At 44.8% G+C, this 24,138-nt stretch overlaps 1 protein-coding gene across 14 annotated transcripts in view; it reads left to right on the forward strand.

Annotated features, from left to right (window-relative positions):
• The window catches only part of DEPDC5 (DEP domain containing 5, GATOR1 subcomplex subunit), a 65,425-nt gene that overhangs the window by 39,779 nt on the left and 1,508 nt on the right, over positions 1 to 24,138 (forward strand). For 7 of the 14 annotated variants that reach the window (XM_073312467.1, XM_073312466.1, XM_073312470.1 and 4 more), the window contains 10 exons: positions 5,061 to 5,169; positions 7,935 to 7,997; positions 9,962 to 10,113; positions 10,998 to 11,075; positions 11,510 to 11,642; positions 12,694 to 12,802; positions 13,822 to 14,049; positions 18,526 to 18,695; positions 21,550 to 21,721; positions 23,089 to 23,149. In XM_073312467.1, coding sequence (XP_073168568.1) covers positions 5,061 to 5,169; positions 7,935 to 7,997; positions 9,962 to 10,113; positions 10,998 to 11,075; positions 11,510 to 11,642; positions 12,694 to 12,802; positions 13,822 to 14,049; positions 18,526 to 18,695; positions 21,550 to 21,721; positions 23,089 to 23,149 — 1,275 coding nt within the window. The other 7 variants (XM_073312473.1, XM_073312475.1, XM_073312474.1 and 4 more) reach the window with 4 other exon arrangements.

Here is a 24,138-nt window from a genome sequence, read left to right on the forward strand (position 1 = left end):
GCCCGCTCAGCTAACCGTCACCGTATGTCTCCTGGGTGCTGGCAGACGCGGTACTGCATTGCTACACAGCAGCAGTTTATTGCCTTTTGGCAGCAGACAGAGCAGTATGACTGGTAGCCAACATCGACGTAGTCCTAGGTGCTCTTTTAACCGAACTCGATGAGGTTGGGGCGCCTGGGCAAACATGGGAGTGACTCAGCCAGGTCATTTCCCTTTTAAGTTTCGTCTCATGGCGATTGAGTTCTACTGGCAGCGCACTCTCTTTTAATCAGCAGCCAGAAGAAGACGATGGCCAGTAGTCATACTGCACCGTCTTGTGCCGAGCACCCAGGAGATGACGATGGCTAGCAGTCGTACTGCACAGTCTGCTGCCAGCAAGATGTATAAAGATAGATGAAGTGGCTCAAAACAAGAAATAGACCAGATTTGTTTTGTATTCATTTTCTCTTCCCTCCTTCTGTGAAATCAACGGCCTGCTAAACCAAGTTTTGAGTTCTGTCCTTGAGGCTTTGAGTTCTATTCTTCAGGGGGCCATTCAGTTTCTCGCAAAGCCACCCCCTTTGTTGATTTTAATTCCCTGTAAGCCAACCCTATAAGCCATGTCGTCAGTCACCCCTCCCTCTGTCAGGGCAATGGCAGACAATCGTTCCGCACCTTTTTTCTGTGCAGACACCATACCACGGTAAGCATGGAGCCCGCTCAGATCACTTTGGCAATTAGAAGCACGTTAAACACCACACGCATTATCCAGCAGTATATGCAGCACCAGAACCTGGCAAAGCGAAACCAGGCAAGTAGGCAACATCAGCACGGTGATGAGAGTGTTGAGGACATGGACACAGACTTCTCTCAAAGCATGGGCCCTGGCAATGTGGGCATCATGGTGCTAATGGGGCAGGTTCGTGTGGTGGAACGTCAATTCTGGGCTCAGGAAACAAGCACAGACTGGTGGGACCGCACAGTGTTGCAGGTCTGGGACGATTCCCAGTGGCTGCAAAACTTCCGCATGCGTAAGGGCACTTTCATGGAACTTTGTGACTTGCTTTCCCTTGCCCTGTGGCAGAAGAATTCCAAGATGAGAGCAGCCCTCACAGTTGAGAAGCGAGTGGCAATAGCCCTCTGGAAGCTTGCAACGCCAGACAGCTACCGGTCAGTCGGGAATCAATGTGGAGTGGGCAAATCTACAGTGGGGGCTGCTGTGATCAAGTAGCCAACACAATCAAAGATCTGCTGATACCAAGGGTAGTGACGCTGGGAAATGTGCAGGTCATAGTGGATGGCTTTGCTGCAATGGGATTCCCTAACTGTGGTGGGGCCATAGACGGAACCCATATCCCTATCTTGGCACTGGAGCACCAAGCCAGCGAGTACATAAACCGCAAGGGGTACTTTTCAATAGTGCTGCAAGCACTGGTGGATCACAAGGGACGTTTCACCAACATCAGCGTGGGATAGCCAGGAAAGGTACATGACACTCGCATCTTCAGGAACTCTGGTCTGTTTCAAAAGCTGCAGGAAGGGACTTTATTCCCAGACCAGAAAATAACTGTTGGGGATGTTGAAATGCCTATAGTTATCCTTGGGGACCCAGCCTACCCCTTAATGCCGTGGCTTATGAAGCCATACACAGGCAGCCTGGACAACTACAGGCTGAGCAAGTGCAGAATAGTGGTAGAATGTGCATTTGGACGTTTAAAAGCACGCTGGTGCAGTTTACTGACTCGCTTAGACCTCAGCGAAACCAATATTCCCACTGTTATTACTGGTGGCTGCGCGCTCCACAATATCTGTGAGAGTAAGGGGGAGACGTTTATGGTGGGTTGGGAGGTTGAGGCAAATCCCCTGGCTGCTGGTTACGCGCAGCCAGACACCAGGGCGGTTAGAAGAGCACAGGAGGGTGCGGTGTGCATCAGAGAAGCTTTGAAAACCAGTTTCATGACTGGCCAGGCTATGGTGTGGAAGTTCTGTTTGTTTCTCCTTGATGAACCCCCCCGCCCCTTGGTTCACTCTACTTCCCTGTAAGCTAACCACCCTTCCTTCCTCCCTTCGATTACCGCTTGCAGAGGCAATAAAGTCATTGTTGCTTCACGTTCATGCATTCTTTATTCATTCATCACACAAATAGGGGGATAACTACCAAGGTAGCCCAGGAGGGGTGGTGGAGGAGAGAAGCACCAGGAGGGGTAGCGGAGGAGGGAAGGACAAGACCACACAGCACTTTAAAAGTTTAAAACTTTAAAACTTATTGAATGCCAGCCTTCTGTTGCTTGGGCAATCCTCTGGGGTGGAGTGGCCGGAGGCCCCCCCACCGCAATCTTGGGCGTCTGGGTGAGGAGGCTATGGAACTTGGGGAGGAGGACGGTTGGTTACACAGGGGCTGTAGTGGCGGTCTGTGTTTCTGCTGCCTTTTCTGCAGCTCAACCATACGCTGGAGCATATTACTTTGATCCTCCAGCAGCCTCAGCATTGAGTCCTGCCTCCTCTCATCACGCTGCCGCCACCTTTCAGCTTCAGCCCTCTCTTCAGCCCGCCACTTCTCCTCCCGGTCATTTTGTGCTTTCCTGCACTCTGACATTGTTTGCCTCCACGCATTCGTCTGTGCTCTGTCAGTGTGGGAGGACAGCATGAGGTCAGAGAATGTTTTTTTTTTTTAGCCTTCTAATCTTCACTAGCCTCTGGGAAGGAGAAGATCCTGTGATCCTTGAAACACATACAGCTGGTGGAGAAAAAAAAAGGGACAGTGGTATTTAAAAAGACACATTTTCTAGAACAATGCGTACACTCTTTCATGGTAAACCTTGCTGTTAACATTACATACATAGCACATTTGCTTTCGTTCCAAGGTCGCATTTTGCCTCCCCCCCCCCCCCGGCGCGTGGCTAGCCCTCCTCTCATCCCCCTCCCCATGGCGAACAGCGGGGAACATTTCTGTTCAGCTACAGGCAAACAGCCCAGCAGGAACAGGCACCTCTGAATGTCCCCTTAAGAAAAGCATCCTATTTCAACCAGGTGACCATGAATTGTATCACTCTCCTGAGGATAACACAGAGAGATAAAGAAGGGATGTTGTTTGAACGCCAGCAAACATACACTGCAATGCTTTGTTCTACAGTGATTCCTGAGTACATGCTACTGGCTTGGAGTGGTAAAGTGTCCTACCATGGTGGATGGAATAAGGCTGCCCTCCCCAGAAACCTTTTGCAAAGGCTTTGGGAGTGCATCCAGGAGAGCCGCGAATGCCAGGGCAAATTAATCATTAAACATGCTTGCTTTTAAACCATGTATAGTATTTTAAAAGGTACACTCACCAGAGGTCCCTTCTCCACCTGGCGGGTCCAGGAGGCAGCCTTGGGTGGGTACAGGGGGTACTGGCTCCAGGTCCAGGGTGAGAAACAGTTCCTGGCTGTCGGGAAAACCGGTTTCTCCGCTTGCTTGCTGTGAGCTATCTACAACCTCATCTTCCTCGTCCCCAAAACCTGCTTCCGTGTTGCCTCCATCTCCATTGAAGGAGTCAAACAATACTGTTGGGGTAGTGGTGGCTGAACCCCCTAAAATGGCATGCAGCTCATCACAGAAGTGGCATGTTTTGGGCTCTGACCCGGAGCGGCCGTTCGCCTCTCTGGTTTTCTGGTAGGCTTGCCTCAGCTCCTTAAGTTTCACGCGGCACTGCTTCGGGTCCCTGTTATGGCCTCTGTCCTTCATGGCCTGGGAGATTTTTAACAAACGTTTTGGCATTTCGAAAACTGGAACTGAGTTCTGATAGCACGGATTCCTCTCCCCATACAGCGATCAGATCCCGTACCTCCTGTTTGGTCCATGCTGGAGCTCTTTTGCGATTCTGGGACTCCATCATGGTCACCTCTGCTAATGAGCTCTGCATGCTCATCTGCAGCTTGCCACGCTGGCCAAACAGGAAATTGAAATTCAAAAGTTTGCGGGCCTTTTCCTGTCTACCTGGCCAGTGCATCTGAGTTGAGAGTGCTGTCCAGAGCGGTCACAATGGAGTACTCTGGGATAGCTCCCAGAGGCCAATACCATCTAATTGTGTCCACAGTACCCCAAATTCGACCCAGCAAGGCCAATTTCAGCGCTAAGGTGGAGTAAGGAAATCAATTTTAAGAGCCCTTTAAGTCGGGGGAAAAAAAGGGCTTTGTTGTGTGGACTGGTGCAGGGTTAAATCGATTTAATGCTGCTAAATTTGACCTCAACTCCTAGTGTAGACCAGGGCCTAGTTACCTCTTCCTTCTGTTTTTGTGTTGGGCTTAGCAATACATTGTGGGATGGGGGAAGCACCTGTTCATTTTCTATGAAATGTCAATTTATCTTCTTTTCTATATCTGAAAAATATTTGTGTCCTGGCTCTGTTTTGACTGAATGTCCATATTTGAGATACGTCAGCTCAGGCAGAAATAGTCTATAGGTTCATGGTTTAAAAAAAAAAAAAAAAAAGACATAATCTATTTTTGCAGTCCCAACTGCCATTTTCCTCTTAAAAAACAACCAAATGCTCAGCTACTTGTAAGAGATTTTCACTCTAACAACTCCCATCATAAGACAAAGGAGTTGGTCGCGTTTTATAAACTCTAGTAGTATTCCTTTTGCAAATCCTGGTGGAAAGTGCTCTACGTTAGCTGCATTTGCACAAAAGTGTCTGCCTAAAATGGCTGTAAAACTGAGGCTAAGTAGATGTGTTACCAGCAATAATTTAGGAATGATGGTGAGTAAATTCCAAGAGTGCTGGTACCAGATACACCACTGAAAACAAGGAGTGTGATGCTAGTGTACTAGGGGAGAGCTTTGAACATATTCAGAGGGCAGCAAGTATTGTGTGTTAGGAAAAGCAGTTAATAGATTCAGGGCTCCAAGGTATTGTGTATATGGGGTAAAATCATCCTTTTCTAAAAAACTGATAGACCCCTTTGAGCTTGAGTGTAGGGGAAAGCATCTGTCTCTAGAAAGCACACCAATGCTTCCTCCCAAAACAATAGTTTTCAGCCAGTGTATGGTCCAACCTGGGACACTATGTAACAATCTTTATGGCTTTTTATCCTTTGTTTTAGGACCCTGGGGGAGCAGCAGGCAGCAATGCTTGCTGGGAAGAGCTCTGCCCAACCTGCTGAGAGTGGGAGTATTGCCATCACTCCCACCTATGTGGACAGCCCACGCAAGGTAACAACACTCTGGCCCAGTCTCTAGTTGATAATTTCAGAGGAGACATTCTCAAGTAACAGAGAGTTCTTGGAGTGATTGTACACATAGATTCCAGTCTTGCTTCGCATATGTGCCATGCATGTGAGGTCAGATTTTTTTAAGCTAGCAATGTCTGTTGGAGCTGCTGCTGCATCCTAAATGTCCTTGTGGCTCCCCCCACACCCCCAAGGCAGAAAGGGTGGGGCAGGTCCAGCTGTCCCTCAGTTCATTCTAAACACCTGTGACAGACAGAACCCCTGGCGCGTTGGCCTGCTTCTCTGCACACTGTGCTCAGTTAGTCGTAAGTTAGTCTTCTTGCCCATTGACCACACACAACTTGGTATGCTTTATTTTAGACAGGTTCAGGTTTTAAGACAGAAACACCACATACACAGCCCCATACAGGGGCTCTAGCAAAATGGCAGAAGCTGAATCTCCGAGGTTTGAAACCTGGCCCTTGTGGGAAGCTTCAATGCCACTTAATGATGAGCTCTCTAAGTGCCTATTTTGTTTAGGAGAGGGATGTGTTCCTGAGCGATGTACCATATATCACCTCTTTTCTAAGCAAACTCAAAGGCTGCTTAAAATTGTTACTCTGTAAGCCTCATTGGACACTGAAAGGAAGGATGCAGCTCTAGACCTCAGTCCTCCAGTCTGTCATTCTCCATGAGAGCCCCAGGGAGCCGAGATTCCACCCTAAGCCTCCAGGGCTATGTTGACCAAGAAGTTGCACTTATTTGCCTCCGTTCTGGCTTTCATAATGTCTGATGGGGTCGTCATGAGCACTGCTCCAGAGCTGAGGCACAGGTGCCTACTGAGTCATGACACAAGATTCATGAGTCTGACTTGTCTCACGATTAACTGTCAAGGAGCAGCCAACAGCCTGAGAAGGGCCCCTTTGGTGCCCTGGCACTGACCATTAAGAAAGTGCCCGATGGTACAGTATCCAGGGCATATACAGCATCCCCTTGAAGATCTGCGTTGGAATGTAGTTTGTATTGCCAAGTGAACTGGCACTGAAGTTTTGACCTTTTCACTAAGAAAAAAACTTATTTATGTTGGAGACATGGACCTCACTGAGCTCCATGAGAGGACAGGGTCAATACACTTAAACTTGGAAAAGCTAGATGCAGAACGTTAAGACTGAAGTACATTTGCAAACCTTCAGACCTTAATTTGTGCTATAAAATCTCCTCTTAAACCTCTACTGCATAGTAGCCTGCACTTCTGCTCTCCTCTTCCCTAGTTAAAAACCACACTACTTTTTGCATTGCTGGGATTTCACATAGCAGGACGTGGGGGAGGAGAGTGATATGGGGAACCAGCATGCTCTACAGATGGAGGAAGGAATAGCTTGGCTGTCAGTGATTCCTGCTGAGTCCACTGGCAAAGTATTTTATCACATGCTACATAGGAGACCTTGCTCTCAGCACAAATACGGCTGGCCATAATCAAAAAGTAGCCATATTAAAATCTATCCTTCATGGAAGATTTAGTGTAGAGTTCAGACAAGTTCATCAGTCACTGGCAGTGTCCGGATACTCCAGTGAAAAGCTCTTTTATAAATACCTACAAATAGAGATTTTAAAGAGAGCAATGGGTATTTTCACATTCACAGGTTACAGTTAAATGTTTCCATTAGTATATGAAAGATTCCGAACAATAGCAAACCTCATCAAGCAACTTCAGCCTCACCCAAAAACATCAATGAGAGCATGTCTCAGACTTCTGGAATACATCACCTCATGCATCACATAAACATCCTGGAGCTCGGAGCCATCCACCTGGCATGCAAGGCATCCTTGCTGCAACCCCAGGGATCAACAATCCAAGTGCTGACAGACACGACCACAGCTGTGTGTTATATCAACAGACAAGAGGGAGCATTCTGAGTCAAAGTCACACCAAAATGCACCTTCCCAGGCTGCAGGACACTATGGTGGATCAGCTTAGCGGGTAGTTCTCAGCCAACCATGAGTGGTTAGCATGATGAGTTAGCTTGGTACAAAAACCATTCGGGGAACACCTGGCAGTTTGTAAAGTTACTTGTATTAGCATTTGTGATTGGGGCCACAGCTTACCTGCCATGTTCCTGCACCAAAGAAGGTGCCAGGTTTATAACCACGTGGTGAAGTCCCTAAGGACTTAAGTCAGGTGTACATGTACCCGCAGGTACAGGCCCATCTTAGTAACTTCAGACTGGAGAAAGGCTTGTGCCTAAAGAAGGCAACAAAGAATGAAAACACAAATGAAAAGCTAAAGGGCTCAATTGCCTTATCTTTTTTCGGGAGAGAATCTTGGCACAATACCTTGGTTAGCAGCAAGGGAAGAGTCCATGCCAGGTATGTGTGTAGGAGGGGGCGTGCCCATTTAATTTGTGCATGCTTTGACATTGGTGAAAGAGCTTCTTTACAGTGAATTTCTCTCCCTCTCCCTTACACCATAATAGACTTTGAGGCTGTGCTTAGAGCTGCATGTGCTTGGCCAGGCCCCTGATTAGTGTGATAGTCTCATGTGATTGTCTGGGGCATTTGTAACAGGGAGGTGGAATGTCTCAGAGCAGAGTCTGCCGATGCTCTGAACTCTGATCTGCCTGCCTATCTGGATGGAGGTGTCTTTTTGGTTTTTCACTCCCTCCCTGTGGTGACTGCACACTTGCACAATGCTGTCTTTGCTTTTCTTCACCTCCTTGTTCCTGTCACTGCTGCTGCTGCTACTGCTTCTACTTCCTCCGATGCCTTCAGGATGGGGCCTTCTTTATGGAGTTTGTTCGCAGCCCACGCACAGCTTCGACCTTCTACCCGCAGGTCAGTTTTGAATCAGATCTTCCCATCCCTGACATCTGGATTGAAACAATGAATTGCATCTCAGGTCCTGAATTTGTAACTGAGGAAGCTAGGCCTGCGCTAGTTACCACCCGTGCTCATTGGTTTCTGCAGCGGTGAGATGTGCATTGCACTAAAAGGGTAGTAATTAATACAAAGGGACTGCTGGTGAATGCACTTATTTCCATCCACAGCTCTGTATTTGTATTGTGTTTTGGATGCTCCTGAACCCTTCCTTGTTATTCTTTACTTGCCAAATACTCAGACTTTTCCTTTCACATTGTTAGTAAGTTCCTGATTTCTACCTTCACTAAACAAGGATGGCAATAGCTCTTACTTGTCTAATTCTCTGTTAAATATCTCCTGTGGTATCTGCCTCGATAGCTGGTGCTGTAGAGAACCAGGTCAAGGTGCCACCTTAGAATTCTTAGCTTACTCAGGGATGGAAACATTGTGGAATTCACTGTGGTCTCATGGGGTAGTAAAAAGAAAAGGAGGACTTGTGGCACCTTAGAGACTAACAAATTTATCTGAGCATAAGCTTTCGTGAGCTACAGCTCACTTCATCGGATGCAGTGAGCTGTAGCTCACGAAAGCTTATGCTCAGATAAATTTGTTAGTTTCTAAGGTGCCACAAGTCCTTTTCTTTTTGCGAATACAGACTAACACAGCTGCTACTCTGAAACGTGGGGTAGTAGTGTCAGATGCCATTTGCGCACTCCTTAGTAGTTGATTACAGGGTAATGCATCCTCAGAAGGTGCTGCTAGTCCAAGCCAGCTCTGGGGTTGGGAGGGATGAATGTGCTGTAGCTTCAATATGGAGCATCTGCCACTTTTGGCTGTATCGAAAGGGCACAATTTGCAAAGTGTGAGAGCTTGGGTGATGGCAGTGAGGAGAGGTGACACAGAGTAAAAGCCTTCTCCAACCCCCCGAACTGGCTGTCATCCTCCATCAAACTCCCTGCCAAGGGGAGCTGTATGCCTTCAGTCAGGTCCTGTGCTTGACTCTGGGCACTGTGGAATCATAAAGGCAGATAAGCCCTCATTATACACCTGTTTGAGTTAGACTTTCTCTGCCATTCACATCTCCCTCACCCACTCCTCTTATGTAGCTTTTACATAATGTGTCTTTCCCTAAGCCATATGTGTTAATGGCAGATGGCAGCTGATAATTACAGCCTGTCTTTTGCTGAATCTTTCTGCATTCCTGTTCTTTCTGAAAGGCTTTTATGTTAATTTTTGCTAACTATTCAGTCTGCCATGGACTAGTACAAGTGTTTCTGCAGGAGGAAAGTGTCCTGTAGTATCACTCAGTGTCATGGCTGTGGGCGAGTGCCAATCAGTTTTCTGATACTACCCTAAAAAAATCAAAGATAGATGGATTATGGCTTCTTTTTAGAGAGAGAGAGAGAGAGAGAGGTGTGCATGGGTGTTTTTTTATTTTTTGTTTTCCATAATGAAAACTGAAATCCCTCTGGTGAATTCACATGCTTCAATCTCAGAGGAAGAGCAGTGAGCTTTTAAATTGCTCACCGCTTCCATTCAGCGACTTGAGTTCCTGTTCTGTCAGTCACCATGGCTGTGTGGTGGTGCTTATTCTCTTAAATCTAAATCCTTCCTTGTTCGTTTTTAAAATTTGAAAATATCAGGCTGCAGCCAGCTTTGCTACCTTGCTACCAATTCTGTTAGCACGGTTGCTGCTTACTTGGTGATCTTTATGTTAATCTGGGTCAATCTGGGACACTGATGTAATGAATTGCAGAGTTGTCAGTAGCTCCAACTAAAACAAGGCCGTGTTTGTCTTTGTTGTACATGTCTATGGTTGCATAAAGGACTGCTTGCCCTGTGAAGAGTCTGAGCTGGGGTGCTTACGAGAGGCAGGGAAAGTCGAAAAAGGAATGTGCTGTGAATTGTATAAAGGTGTTGCTATGTCTCACTCCTTACAGGTCTCTCTAGATCAGACAGTTCCTCCAACCCTAGATGGCAACATGTTGATAAACACAGGCCAGTCAGCTGATAGGGGCAGCACTCAGCCCTTTGGAAGCTCCCAGAATATAGGAGACCAGGGATATGCCACAGCTGGCTCCACTGAGAACAGGTAAGACGAGCACAGCAGTTCAGTAATGATATTCTGTTCAATACATTCCTCTTGCTGGTTACGGGGCAGGAGGGGTACTTAGCACAGGAAACATAGGACAATACGTGCTGTGCTCATTTCATGTGTGTCAGCACTGGAAGGCACATGTCACTTGAAGATCATGTTCTGTGACTTAGATGGAGAACGCTGTCCTTGAATAGTGGCACCAAAAACCAGCCTTCTAGCCCAGTTGTCCAGCACTGAATAGACATGAGCCGGATTTCCCTCACCGCAACGGTCTGCTCCTTCCAGAACTTTTTTGTGGCTATTCGTGGAGCACTCTGAGAAAGCCAGGGTTTGAATGGGTGTGGAAATCCATATCCCCTCTTCTCCGAGGAGACAGGGGACCCTCCAGTGCATCGTTAGATCAAGTGGGTTGTTGGAATCCAAGGGGTTCCAATCTGGTGGTGAAACACGATGGGGGAAGTGGTATTAAAAATAAACCTACAGTAGCATCTGTTTCCCGTGTTAATAACTTTCAAATGGCATGCTTTGAATTGCTTCTGAACTACAGTGCGTGCAAATAGGGTTTGTATAGCATGAGTAAATCCAGTGCAAAAATGTGCTTGCAGCTTTCACTTGTTCTTCTTTAGTCATCTCTGTTCCTTAAAGGTAACTAACTCCTCCCCTTTGCTCTGTGCTGCACTAAGGAGGTTTTCTGAGGCAAGAGCTGCATGCTTGGACTCTCCTCCCTTTTGCAAATTACTGGCACATGCACCAAGAACAGAAGATAAAACGTGGAACAATTATTGCTGTGAAGAGAAGAAACAGCAGCTCTCCTCAACATCTGTCAAACTAGACTGGCAGATACAGGACTTGTAAACACAATTTTGTTTACTTTCCAGCTCTCAGCAGTCTTCTGCGAGCTCCCTGACTTCTTCCTCTACTCTGATCGAGATTCTTGAAGCCATGAAGCACCCCACGTAAGTTTTGAGTCAAAACATGCCTAAAATCTCACTGTGAGGCTTTGAAGCAGGATTTGATAGGTGGGCCCCCAATGGAAGAGTTTCATGGTCTAGGGTGGAATAGCTTTTCTTAAGTGATCTTTGTATTATTCAGTTCTAGCCTCTCCCAGCAGGAGTCACTGTAGAAATTAGGGTACAAAATGTGGCTACACAGAGGTCAGGTGCTACAGTCCCAGGCCTGCCTAAGCAGGAGTCACTGTAGAGGGAGTAATTTCGGAGCTTTTTCCATTGTAAAATACAATCTTCTGCAGTCTCAGAGACTAACGGTACACAAGCTACAGAGAACTTCAGATTTCTCATTCTGGGTTTTCCTCCTCTGCAGTAGTAATTTTTCTGTCTTCCTGTGTGATTTCAGTTCATGTTAGTTACATGCTTAACTTGTTGGGATTCAGTACAGGGATCCAGCTGCTCTCTGAACAGAAGGGCCTCTCTCCGTATTGTTTCATCAGTGCTGAGGTTGTCCACTGGCTGGTGAACAACCTGGAAGGGGTGCAGACCCAGGCTATGGCCATTGACATCATGCAGGTGAGAGAAATGTCCCATTTACTGGGGAAAGCATAGATCTTGGGAAACTGTGTGTGTGCGTGTGTCTCTCTCTCTCTCTCATATTTAAAATCCTCTTACTAATATAGTTTTCAAGAGTGTCTCCACTACTACGTATGTGTAGGGAAATGTGACTTTCTATCACTAGGTTTTTATACCTCTCCTTCCCCCAGTAAGTATTAGCTTGAGATGGAGATCACAATAAATATGCAACAATGTTTGTTTTGTAAGTCAGATACTGGCTGGAAAAAATATTTTCTTCAGTGGTTTGATTTTAGATGTCCTATCACAGAGCAGCATGATGATGTGCGATAGGTGTTGCATTTTTTTCCCCTGCTGGTGTGATGGTGGCAGTTTTACATACAATCTCACACTGACTGGTGGTTACCAAAAGCCCTCGTTTTAGCTAGGAGTGTAAGTCACTGCAGTGTGATTGTATTTTCTTCTAATAACTGCTTTGGGTACTGGAGCTGTCATGAGAACAATGAGCATAAAACTGTTCTGTTCAAGGATACTTACATAAGTACACACACTATGTGTAATACACACACACGCCCTGTTGAACCACATCAGGGTTTGTGTTTTGAGGCTCAGAAATGCTCTAGAATTCATTTCTACTGAGACTCCACACCACACCAGCTAGCAAAGAGGATCCTAGAACCTTTCTGAGCCCTGAAGCCACATGATGGCTACTTACAGCTCCTGAAAACCCATATGTTAGACAAAGGCACATAAGTAAGACGGCAAACACTGGAGGTAGTACACAGAGTGGAAAGAGTCTAGTTAGTAGGGAACTTCAAAGGGACAAAATACAGTTTATCTGGAAGATGAGGACTTCTGACCCTATTCACTACTAGCCTGCTGGGTTTTCGGCACGTCTAGGGAAGCACTGCTGCCGTTCTCATCTTTACAGGTGAGGAGCTTGAACCTTTAATGTCTCCAAAGGAAAGACTCACTTTCCTAATGTCTCCCCGTTCCAACCCCAAAGCCCCGATTCACCACTGAAAGCTGCTTTTCATTTGTTTTTCTTTAGAAAATGCTGGATGAGCAGCTGATCGTTCACGCATCTGGAGAGGCCTTGCGCACCTTCATCTATGGGTTCTATTTCTACAAGATTGTCGTCGATAAGGAGCCGGACCGAGGTCAGGCTTTTATGTAACTACTGAGCTTTCCCCTATTGCCCTTCAGTGTAGCCCTTGAATTTTGTTGAGTTGTTGTAGGTGTTGCAGCAGAAGTGCATCTTGAGAAGGGATTTGAAAGGGGAGCAGCACCCTTAAATAAATGTTTGCAGGAGGGGGGATGGTGTATAGCAGGGGTCTCAAACTCAGTTTACCTTAGGGCCAGTGCCAGTCCTCAAATCCTCCCAGCGGGCCAGTAATGTCACTGAAGATGGTGTTCAGAAAAGAAAACGTTTATATTGTATTTTTTATTTTGAGTTTCTCAGAAATAATGAATCTGTCATACAACTTTATACAATTCTTTGCCTGCCAGAGAGGTTTTTAGTGTTTGTCAGGAACCTGGCAATGCTTCAGTTCTGTCAGTTTGTTGATGTTTAGCCTCAGTAACTGAGCAGTTTGAAACCTTCAGGATTGCAGCAAGGTGGGCATCAGATAGCTGTGTTCTGTATTTTGACTTGTTTATATTCTCTGTGGAAAAAAATGATGCTGCCTCCGTGGCTAACTCTGCCCGGCGACTGGTGATGGTATCTCTGTCCCTCTCCCCCAGCCAATGGGAGCTGCAGGGGGCGGCGCCTGCAGCAGACGTTGCCAGCAGCTTGTCTACATGCGTCTCTCCTCCACGGGCCGCAGTGGGGAGGTTCTCGGGCCGCAGATGGCCCGCGGGCCGGGATATTGAGACCTCTGGTGTATAGGGATCCAAAGAGATGTACTAGCCTTTGTGAATTTAACACCAAAAAATGAAGGGTAATTTAATGACAGCTGGACAGCTCAGCTCTCCCCATCCTCCTCACCACATACCCTTTAGAAAAGATCACCAGATTTCCTTGAACTGTCGACTCACAGGATGGGAATCGGAGGACAAATGTGAGATCTCCAGCTCCCTCTGAACCTAGACTCTAGAAACTCAGGAAGTGTAATGGTAACCTTGTGTGTTAAGGGGTCTTGTTCTTGACTGACCAGTCTTTCCCATTGCCTTTATCCAGTGGGTATGCAGCAGCCGCCCACCATGTGGCACACAGCAGCAATGGACGATTTCTCCACTTTCCAGAGGAAATGGTTCGAGGTGGCATTTGTGGCAGAAGAGCTCTTGCATTCAGAAATCCCAGCATTCCTCCTGCCCTGGCTTCCCAGCCGCCCAGCCTCTTATGCAAGTAGGCACAGTTCCTTTAGCCGCAGTTTCGGAGGACGGAGCCAGGCAGCCGCACTATTAGGTAGATGCGGAACACAGATGACATCTGGTGAAGTACAAGGGAGTAGTTTTGAAGGGGAATAGCAGCCAACCAAGGGTATGATCTCACGTGGACCAGCAACAGGCTGCAGATCTCATGCTGGCCGTACATTTGTCATGCAGGTGGTCTCATTGTCATGTCTCTGGGATGCGTTTCACTGGCTGAGAGGAACAATCTCTATTCATTGTTACCTAAAAGCAAAAAATTAAAATATTCCCACCATCCTCAGAGTTTGAGGAAGAGATAATACTCCTCTCCTGTCTCCATGTGGAGCTGGTGTGACTCTTCACAACCACATGATGGAGTTCGGTCCCTGCTGTGCACATGGAAATGATGACATGTCAGAACAACAGAGCACCAAAACTTCACTTAACTAAATCTAATGTTCTTCAACAAGTGTTTGCCAGTGGCAAGAGCCCTGGTGATACTCTTCCTGTTGAGAATGGAGTGAAGTGTAGGAGAGTCCTGTGTACAGTGACACTTGGAGACCGTGGTGGCACCAGTCTAGGGTGTAATGGGGAAGAACTCCAGGTCAGACACCTGGGGCCACAATTACAAAAGATACCAGCAGTGTGAATGAACTGGGGGTTTGAATCTGGAACATCAGGGCATGCAATGGGAGTGGATATCATTATCCCATCTTAAAATCTCCTTCCATTGTAAAGCACTTTTCACTAGAGTGCCACAGAGACCACACACACGGTGCCTTTTCTACCGCTAACAGCCAGTGAAACTCACTAGTTATATGTCCTAATATGTGTGCTTTGTCATCTTCTTGTTGCATTTCCAGGCCAGTTTGAGTCACTTGCTCCTGCCATATGCTATATGTTCCCTGTAAAACATGCTAGAAAAGTCCATTGCCATAACTTCAGATTTATAAGATGCATCTTATAAAATCTCATCTAAATTTAGAAAGAGAGAATCCCCAGTGCTCTTCTGTTATATGTTTGACTCCTCTGAAGAGAAGTGACATAACCCTTCTTCTTGTATAGTAACTGTATCTTCTAAATCTGAAGCTATGGTAATCTGTGTATATTTTTGAAAGCTTTGTTCAAAGAGGAACAGCATAAGAAACTGAAAAATGAGGGGAGGGGCCTAGACCAATAAGCTCACAATTCTATTATCTAAAGCTAAAGTGAGCAGGAGGCTCCTTACCTACTACACACTAAAGCTATCATTTTGGCCAGTACAAAACCTTATTGGCATAATTAATGAGCTAGGTGAACCTGAGCCCAGCCTGGTGTCCAGATAATGTGTGGTTCAGAGGACTGAGGCTCTGGAGACCTTGGTTCTGCTCATGACTCTGTCTGGCTCACCATGCAGCTTTGGTAAACCACTTCACTCCTCTGTTCCTCAGTTTCCCCATTATAAAATGGAGATAATGATCCGTAATCAGTTTTGCTGTTCTGGGATGAAAAGCACTTCCATACTGCTGCTGTTGTCCATTCTGGTTTGTTCTAAAGGATGATTGGATTTTCCTACAGTAAACAATGTGGTGTTACCTGTTCTCAGAAAGAAACAAGTTTGTGTGCCACTTCAATGCTGTTTCTCATCTAAACACTCCAAAAACATTACCAGTACATCTGAGGCAGGAAGCTTTACTAACCTCAATGGCAGCCGGTCCACGTGACTTCATTTGTTCCTCTCTTGACTTTGGCTGCATTTGATTTCTTCCCCTCCTCCACCTTCCCTAAATGTCAGCCTGTGATATGAAACAGCATGCAAGTGTTGGGAGCTCTGGAACAAGCTCTGTGTACCCGTAAAATCCTTATCCTTGCCAACTTCCCTATCACTTATCTGATGATTGTCCCTTTTCCCTTCCCAATGAAAATCTGATCTGTGATATATGTAATCTTGTCCCTTTTGATTTATAGCAATGCATGCTGCACTAGTAATTATAACCATGTACATAATTAATCTCTGGTTGAAGAGTAACCTGTCTGCTCCTCTCCAATGTGCACTATAACTCATTAGTTAATACTGGTACAAGACACAGTTGGGAAGCAGGTGAGTTCTCTTAAAATCAGCCAAGCGTATGGAAGCCAGAGGTCTTCTGTTATAACTTCAAATTAGGACCATTTTCTAAGAACCCATTTGAGTCTCCTAAATTTAGAGAGATTTAAAATGCTAATCCAGTGATAGTTTTGAAGTTGTGGGATTGTTAGGAGTGCTCCTATGGGGATTTGCCTCCAGTTGTTTGGTCTGTGAATAGAGGCACTGGGTAAGGTAGAACGAGACAGTTTGCAGTCTTGATAGAGAGTCTTGTGTTACCAGTAACTTGGAGGAGAAACGATCTAGCAGTGGAGCAGGGAGTTCATTCTTCAGCATGTGCTAATTTATACAAATTGGCTGGTGTATTGTTGTGTCTGGCAGCTGCGCTGGCAGACAGCACCTGCCTTCCTTACTGATTTAGTTGCTTCTGCTTTACCTCCTATTGGGATGCTTCCCTCAAACATCCCAAACTGGGTTTCTGTGGTGGTTCATCATTTACGTTACATTGCATGGCTCCTGAAAAGCTGGTATTGTAACTTTAAGCCACCCACAACAGTGCATCTTCAGTGATATCTGAGTAAAAAGCAGCAAGAAAAATAAAAGAATAAGATGTTGGTATGTCTGACAATACCTGGCCTAGATGGGAGTAGGAGGAGATAAATCTTTGCCAGGAAGTGATGAGACTTATTTACAAAAGAGCATCTGCATGCTCTCCAAGATGACACCTCTGTCATTTATTATTATTATTTATTTCGATCTCTTTTTCTGTTGCCAAGCTAAAGTAATTACAGCATAAACAATAGGATGTTGCACTGTTAACCCAGCCTCCTAGAAAATGGTCTTCTGACAAATTAGAGCAGAAGCAAAGGTGGGAACTCTGCCCTTGCCCCAATTCCCTCCATCTTGGCGCTGAATTTCAAAACTTAATTGGGAATTTTTAAATGCTAAGACTACAAAACATGAGCAATTCCTTTTCTCTGCTTAAAAAATACCAAACAGTTAATCAAAGACAGTTCAAATATTCAGGTTGGGAAATGTCTCAGCAATATTAACACAGCCTTAGTGCATATCGTTGGTATTTTATGTCCAATATCGAACAGCACAGAAACATATTAAACTAAGGCATGTAATAAGAAAATCAAGAAATGGCAGTCTAGTTTAAGGGGTAGGGTCCTGGACTGGGAGTCAGGAGACCTTGGTTGTATTCCTGGCTTTGCTGCTGACTTGCTGTGTGACCTTGGGCAAGTCCCTCCCTCTTCCTGTGCCTCTGTTTTCCCTTCCTACCCTTTGTGTCTTAGGGCTGGTCTACACTAAAGCTGTAAGTCGACCTAATGTAACTGAAGTTGATGTAACTTAGGTCGACTTACAGCGGTGTCTACACCACACTCTGTCGACGGGAGACACTCTCCCTCTGACTTACTTTGCGCTTTGTTGACAGGAAAGCGCTCTCCCATCGATTTAGCGGGTCTTCACTAGACCCACTAAATGGACACCACTGCATCGATTGTAGCCGAGTTAGTCGTAAGTGTAGACAAGCCCTCACTTATATAGAGTGTAAGCTCTAGGGTGCAGGGACCTTCTTTTACTATGTGGCTGTACTATGTGGCCTTGCACAATGTGGCCCTGGTCTTGGAGGGGTCCTCTACGCATTACAGAAATACTAATTTAAAAAAAGAAAAGAATGCTACCTAAATGCAATAAGCCAAAGATGATAATACTGTAGGAACCTTTTTGGTTTTTTGCCTTTTTAAAAATTGTAATGTGCAGCCTTAACATTGCATTAATATAGACCACTTTTACTCTGGAAACTAAATGCATTCCTCATCTCCTTTTTGCTGTCATTGTAAACTCTGGAATACTCCTTCCCTGGTGTAAAAATGTGCAGTGTTGTGATTTGTATGGAGAAATGTAAAGAACATTATAATCAAATTGGAATGCCTCAGAGGCAAATGTTACATGGGTAGCCCTCCATAGCACCTTCAGTTCCACACTGGAATACTACTAAATTATAGAACATATTATAGAATGATTTTCCACTGAATGCATCCGATGAAGTGAGCTGTAGCTCACAAAAGCTTATGCTCAAATAAATTTGTTAGTCTCTAAGGTGCCACAAGTACTCCTTTTCTTTTTGCAGATACGGACTAACACGGCTGCTACTCTGATTCCTAGAGGAGGGAGTCCCCATCTACCCCAGATTAGATGTCACTGGACTGATTAGAGTAATAATTTCTGGAGGAGGAATTGGGGCAGCAGAGTTCCCTGGTGTGGGTGGAATTCTCTTCTCCTTTTCATTCTTGTGATCTAGGCTAGCAAGATTCTTTGAGCTATTTTTGTTGGCCCTAAAAGTGCAAGGCAGGGGGATGAAGCAACCCATGCTTAAAACGAATCAGTCTCATTTTAATTTTCTTTCTCTCCCCTTCTGGATACATTTTTTAAAATACTCTTGACTCCGTAACTGCATAGCTGCCACAGTACCCGAGCAGCGAACAGTGACTCTGGATGTGGATGTGAATAACCGCACTGACCGCCTGGAGTGGTGCAGTTGTTACTACCATGGCAATTTCTCGCTGAATGCTGCCTTCGAGATCAAATTGCATTGGATGGCAGTAACAGCAGCTGTTCTCTTTGAGATGGTAAGGGTCCTTGTATTCTGGATGCTCTCAAACTTGCCAAGCTGACTAAATGTGTCCTTACCCGAGTGCGCAGGGAAATTCAGCAAGGCAATTAGTGGGAAGCCAGTGAGAAGTGCTAGGATAGATGCTGTGGTGTGAAGTTTGTATGATTTTGAATGACCATTTTGCTGCTTGTTGCTACTGCTATGAATGTGTGTTGCTGAGTTTGTGTCCCTTATCATTGCTATAAATCAGTGTGTTTAGTCACCCTATCCTAGGTGTAGCATTCTCTTTCTTTTAATGAGTTAAATTCACCCTGTGCAGAGAGCCAGCACGAGGCCAAGGCATTACTTTTAAGTCCCACTTGAGCCACTGTGTAGGATTTGACCCTGTGCAAAGAGCCAGTACAGTGTAACCCACTGTACCTTGAATTTTAAAATGAAAAGCAGTGAAAAATGTTAATGGAGCCCGTGGGGTAGGCAGCCTGTTGTCCCAGTTCAGCAAAGAGGCTTTTTAAAAACCCACTGAAAACACCAAGGATAAAAATACAAGAAGTTCTCTACATTTGCTGTTTACTTTAACTTTGTTTCTTTTTGTAATTTGGCAACTTCTGTATCAAGAAACTGGCATTCAGAAATCCCAGACCGTTTACTCTCCATTCAGACCCTTGGCATTGGTCACGTACATCCTCTTTCTAAATGGAAATTTTGTTCCAGTTAAGCAGTCCTTGGCCATTCACTGTAATCAGGCTAAATCAGTTTCCTTAGAAATATCCCATTTTAAGTGCATTCATAAGAACAGCTATAATGGGTCAGACCAGTGGTCCATCTAGCCCAGTATCCTGTCTTCCAACAGTGGCCAATGCCAGGTACTTCAGAGGGAATGAACAGAACAGGCAATCATTGAGTGAGCCATCCCCTGTCGTCCACTCCCAGCTTCTGGCAGCCATAGGCTAGGGACATCCAGAGCATGGGGTTGTATCCGTGACCATCTTGGCTAATAGCCATTGATAGACCTATCTTCCATGAACTTATCTAATTCTTTTTTGAACCCATTTATACTTTTGGCCCTTACAACATCCCCTGGCGATGAGTTCCACAGGTTGCCTGTGCATCTTGTGAAGAAGTTCTTTCTTTTTTGTTTTAAACCTGCTGCCCATTCATTTCATTGGGTGACCTATGGTTCTTGTGTTGTGTAAAGGAGTAAATAATACTTCCTTATTCACTTTCTCCAAACCATTCATGATTTTATATACCTCTATCATATCCCACCCGCCAGTCGTCTTTTCCAAGCTGAAAAGTCCCAGTCTTTTTAATTTCTCCTCACATGGAAGCTGTTTCATATCCTTAATCATTTTTGTTGCCCTTCTCTGTACGTTTTCTAATTCTAATAAATCTTTTTTTGATATGGGGCAACCAAAATTGCACACAGTATTCAAAGTGTGGGCGTACTGTGGATTTATAAAATGGCATTATGATATTTTCCTTTTTTTTTTTTTTTATAATCTGTCTCTTTCCTAATGGTTCCTAATATTCTGATGCTGCACATTGAGTGCATGTTTTCAGAGAACTATCTACAATGATTCCAAGATCTTTCTTGAGTGGTAACAGCTAATTTAGACCCCATCATTTTGTATGTATAGTTGGGATTATGTTTTCCAATGTGCATTACTTTGCATTTATCAACACCTGAATTTCATCTGCCATTTTGTTGCCCAGTCTCCCTGTCTTCTGAGATCCCTTTGTAACTCTTCACAGTCTACTTTGGACTTAACTATCTTGAGTAGTTTTGTATCGTCTGCAAATTTTTCCACCTGTTTACTGCTTTTTCAAATCTTTTAGGAATATGTTGTACAGCACTGGTCGCAGTACAGATCCCTGGGGGACACCACTATTTACCTCTCTCCATTCTGAAAACTGACATTTATTCCTACCCTTTTTTGCTATCTTTTGACCAGTTACTGAGCCATGAGAAAACCTTTCCTCTTATCCCATGACTAATTAGTTCCCTTAAGAGCCTGTGGTGAGGAACCTTGTCAAAGGCTTTCTCAAAATCCAAGTACACTATATCCACTGGATCACCCTTGTCCACCTGTTTGTTGACCCCTTCAAAGAATTCTAATAGATTGGTGAGGCATGATTTCCCTTTACAAAAGCCTTGTTGACTTTTTCCCAGCAAATCATGTTCATCTATGTGTCTGATAATTCTGTTCTTTACTGTAGTTTCAATCAATTTGCCTGGTACTGAAGTTAGGCTTACCAGTCTGTAATTACCAAGATCACCTCTGGAGCCTTTAAAAAAGGAAAAAAAAAAAAAAATTAGAGCCACATTAGGAATTCTTCAGTCATCTGGTACAGAAGCTAATTTAAATGATAGGTTACATACCACACTTAGTAGTTCTGCAATTTCATATTTGCGTTCCTTCAGAACTCTTGGGTGAATACCATCTGGTCCTGGTGACTTATTACGTTTAATTTATCAGTTTGTTCCAAAACCTCCTCTAATGACATCTCTAATCTGGGACAGTTCCTCAGATTTGTCACCTAAAAAGAATGGCTCAGGTTTGGGGAATCTACCTCACATCCTCTGCAGTGAGGACTGATGCAAGACTTCAGTTAGCTTCTCTGCAATGGCCTGATCTAATTGAGCATTCTGATTTATGTGACATGCCTTAAAAAATAAAATTTTGAAATCTTGTATTTGTGCTGCTTTGCTTATGAAGATGATTGCATGCTCAGTATGCAAAGCAGGCAAAGCCCTTGGTAACTGAGCGTGTCTGATTTGTTGTTGGCGAGACAAGCTGCTCTTATCCACATAAGTACTCCTTTCCATGCAGGTATACACGATGTGATTCATTATTTGAATCCCTTCACAGGTTCAGGGTTGGCATCGGAAAGCTACGTCCTGTGGTTTCTTGCTGGTTCCAGTCCTGGAGGGTCCATTTGCATTGCCCAGTTACCTATATGGAGACCCACTTCGAGCACAGTTGTTCATCCCACTCAATGTTAGCTGCTTGCTGAAGGAGGGCAGTGAGCATCTGTTTGATGGTAAGAAATATTCCCCAGCCAGCCTTGGGTACCTTCTTGCAGGGAGAACTCTCACTGGGATGTGTAGCTAGCATAAAGAATCACACCTACAATATGTTCTCTGGCTGCATAAGATGCCTGCCATTACATTCCCTCCTATCTGCTATTAAGGATACAGCTCATTCAGCATGATGAGGGAAAGATGAGGAGGGAAGCTGTACTTCAGGGCAGTTGGCACACACCACAGCATCATGTTGGTAATGAGAGGTGCCCATCAACAGGGAGAGTTCCATGTCCTTCATTCTCCTCTTTTGCCATGACACTGAATGCTTCTATAGAAACTATGTCAGGTAGTTAACCGTGCTGTCATTTTGTAAAAATTATAAAAGCCCATTCTGCCAACAGCTCCCATCCATCCTGCTAGCCAGTCTGCATTTGTATCTTGCATTTGTTCATTCCCTTCTCTCTGAGATTATACTGGCTAGGCTTCCTTGGTTGGCATCCTCTTTTTGTTGCCATGGTTACATTCTGGGTAGGAAGGTTTGCTTGTGAGATTAAGTGCCTGGAACTGCAATCCTTTTTTTCTTTAGTATGACCTCTCCCTTCCTAGTGACGCTATTGTGGTAAGCCTCAACTGTGAGCCTTGCCCAGAGGTCAGCGCTTCATGAGTCCTAGCACAGAGAGATGCATCATACAGAGGGATGATCTGAAAAGGAACACAGTTTACAAATTTTAAAAATTCATTTTATTGATTAAATTGTTCTCACCCCTGGTAACACTCTTCCTGGAGTCTGACTGTAAATGCAGAAAGAGCAATGAACACTCTACATGTTGTGGTACAGGTGTAGCCCCACTGGCTTTAAATAGGCTATTTTAATGCCTTGATGCTCAAAATGGTGGTCATGCTAATTTTTTTCCTGATCCTCACTAAATAAAAATATATTCATCATTTGGGGTGAGGGACCCTCACGGAGGGTGAGTTGGTTTTAACCCCAGACCTTCCCCCTTGCCAAAACTAAGTTCTTATTGATGCCCAAAGGTGGGCAAAGTAGAAACATGGGACAATATTCGATAGTATCGCAAGAGCAACAAACAGTGAAACCTCCCCTCTCAAATCCTATGTATTTACTGTTTTATGTATGTTCCTTCCAGGGTCATAAAAGCCAAATCCAGGGTTGGTTCATGAATCAACTGTTGGTGTTTTTAAAAAATCCTCTTAATGGGATATTGGGAGTTCAGGGCGAGTGCTGACAGATAAAATAGGACCAAAGGAGGTGGCTTAAAGGAATAGGGGGAAGCACACAATGGAGCTGGCCTGAGGAAGCCTCTTATGGGTTGGTTAAGATTAAATGGTTTCAGCTGACCTTTGTCTGGTTCTCTTGTTTCAGGCTTTGAACCTGAAACTTACTGGGATCGCATGCATCTGCTTCAGGAGGCAATTGCACACAGGTATGTGTGTAGCACGGTAGATGAGAGTCAAATCCATCTTTGGCTATGATGGTGGAGTGTGGTGTAAAGATCTAGTCAGATTTTGGAGCTTTAAAGTAGTACTGTTAAACTTGAGACCATGAGTTATGTGTCTCCTTGAAGTCCTCTGAAAGATACTAAGTTAATCAGAATGTCTTCAAATGTGCACAGTTGGCAGTGGGTGGGAATGGGATGGATGCTCTCAATATGTGGGAGGAACGTTGTCACTCATTAGCAAACCCTATGGATTGTCTTAAGTGTAACATTAGGTTCTAAAGGTGTCCCATTCTCTTAGGCTAGAAACAGGTAAATTGTTGTATCTCTGATAACGACTGTCATCATCTCTGTGTACAGCATTTGGGACAATCCTGATTTGAATCTCTGAGTGATAACTTAAGTGATAATAAGCAAGTAACTGGGATCTGACACCTGTAGTGAGAGGCTGGGAACAAGTTGAGGAGGAATTGATGGTGTTCTTTTGAACACTGCTTAGTGAGAGAAGGGCCAATAAGGGTGGAGGAGTTAATTGGAAGGCACAAATAAGCTTCCCAGTGCCAATCCTTCCTGCCTTTGGCTGGCTGTGTAACATCCCCTGTTATGGGTCTTCACAAAGCTTTCAGTGTGGTCCCTGACTGGAATTTGGTTTCACAGTGCTTAACTCAGGCTCTCTTTCTATCACGGAGAAGGTGGCTCTTGGAATGGACCTTTTCTTGCTTCAAAATGGTGTTTTCTTCAGCCCAGAGGGGGATGTGTGTTCCCAAAGCAGCACTAGTCATCTGGCAGAACTGTCCAGCCTGATCAAACAATTCCTATAACTTGATGCACCATACCAGAAGCTTTTCTGTAGCTTTCTCCTAATTTTTTTTGTGTATGTGTACGTACGTACATACGTGTGTACACACACACACAGAGCTGGGTCCTTTTAACAGACAGCCAGATAACATTCCAGATTGGGTTATTGGTTCTGTTGC

This window comes from Lepidochelys kempii, chromosome 15 (genome assembly GCF_965140285.1).
Source record: "Lepidochelys kempii isolate rLepKem1 chromosome 15, rLepKem1.hap1, whole genome shotgun sequence".
Taxonomy (NCBI): Eukaryota; Metazoa; Chordata; order Testudines; family Cheloniidae; genus Lepidochelys; species Lepidochelys kempii.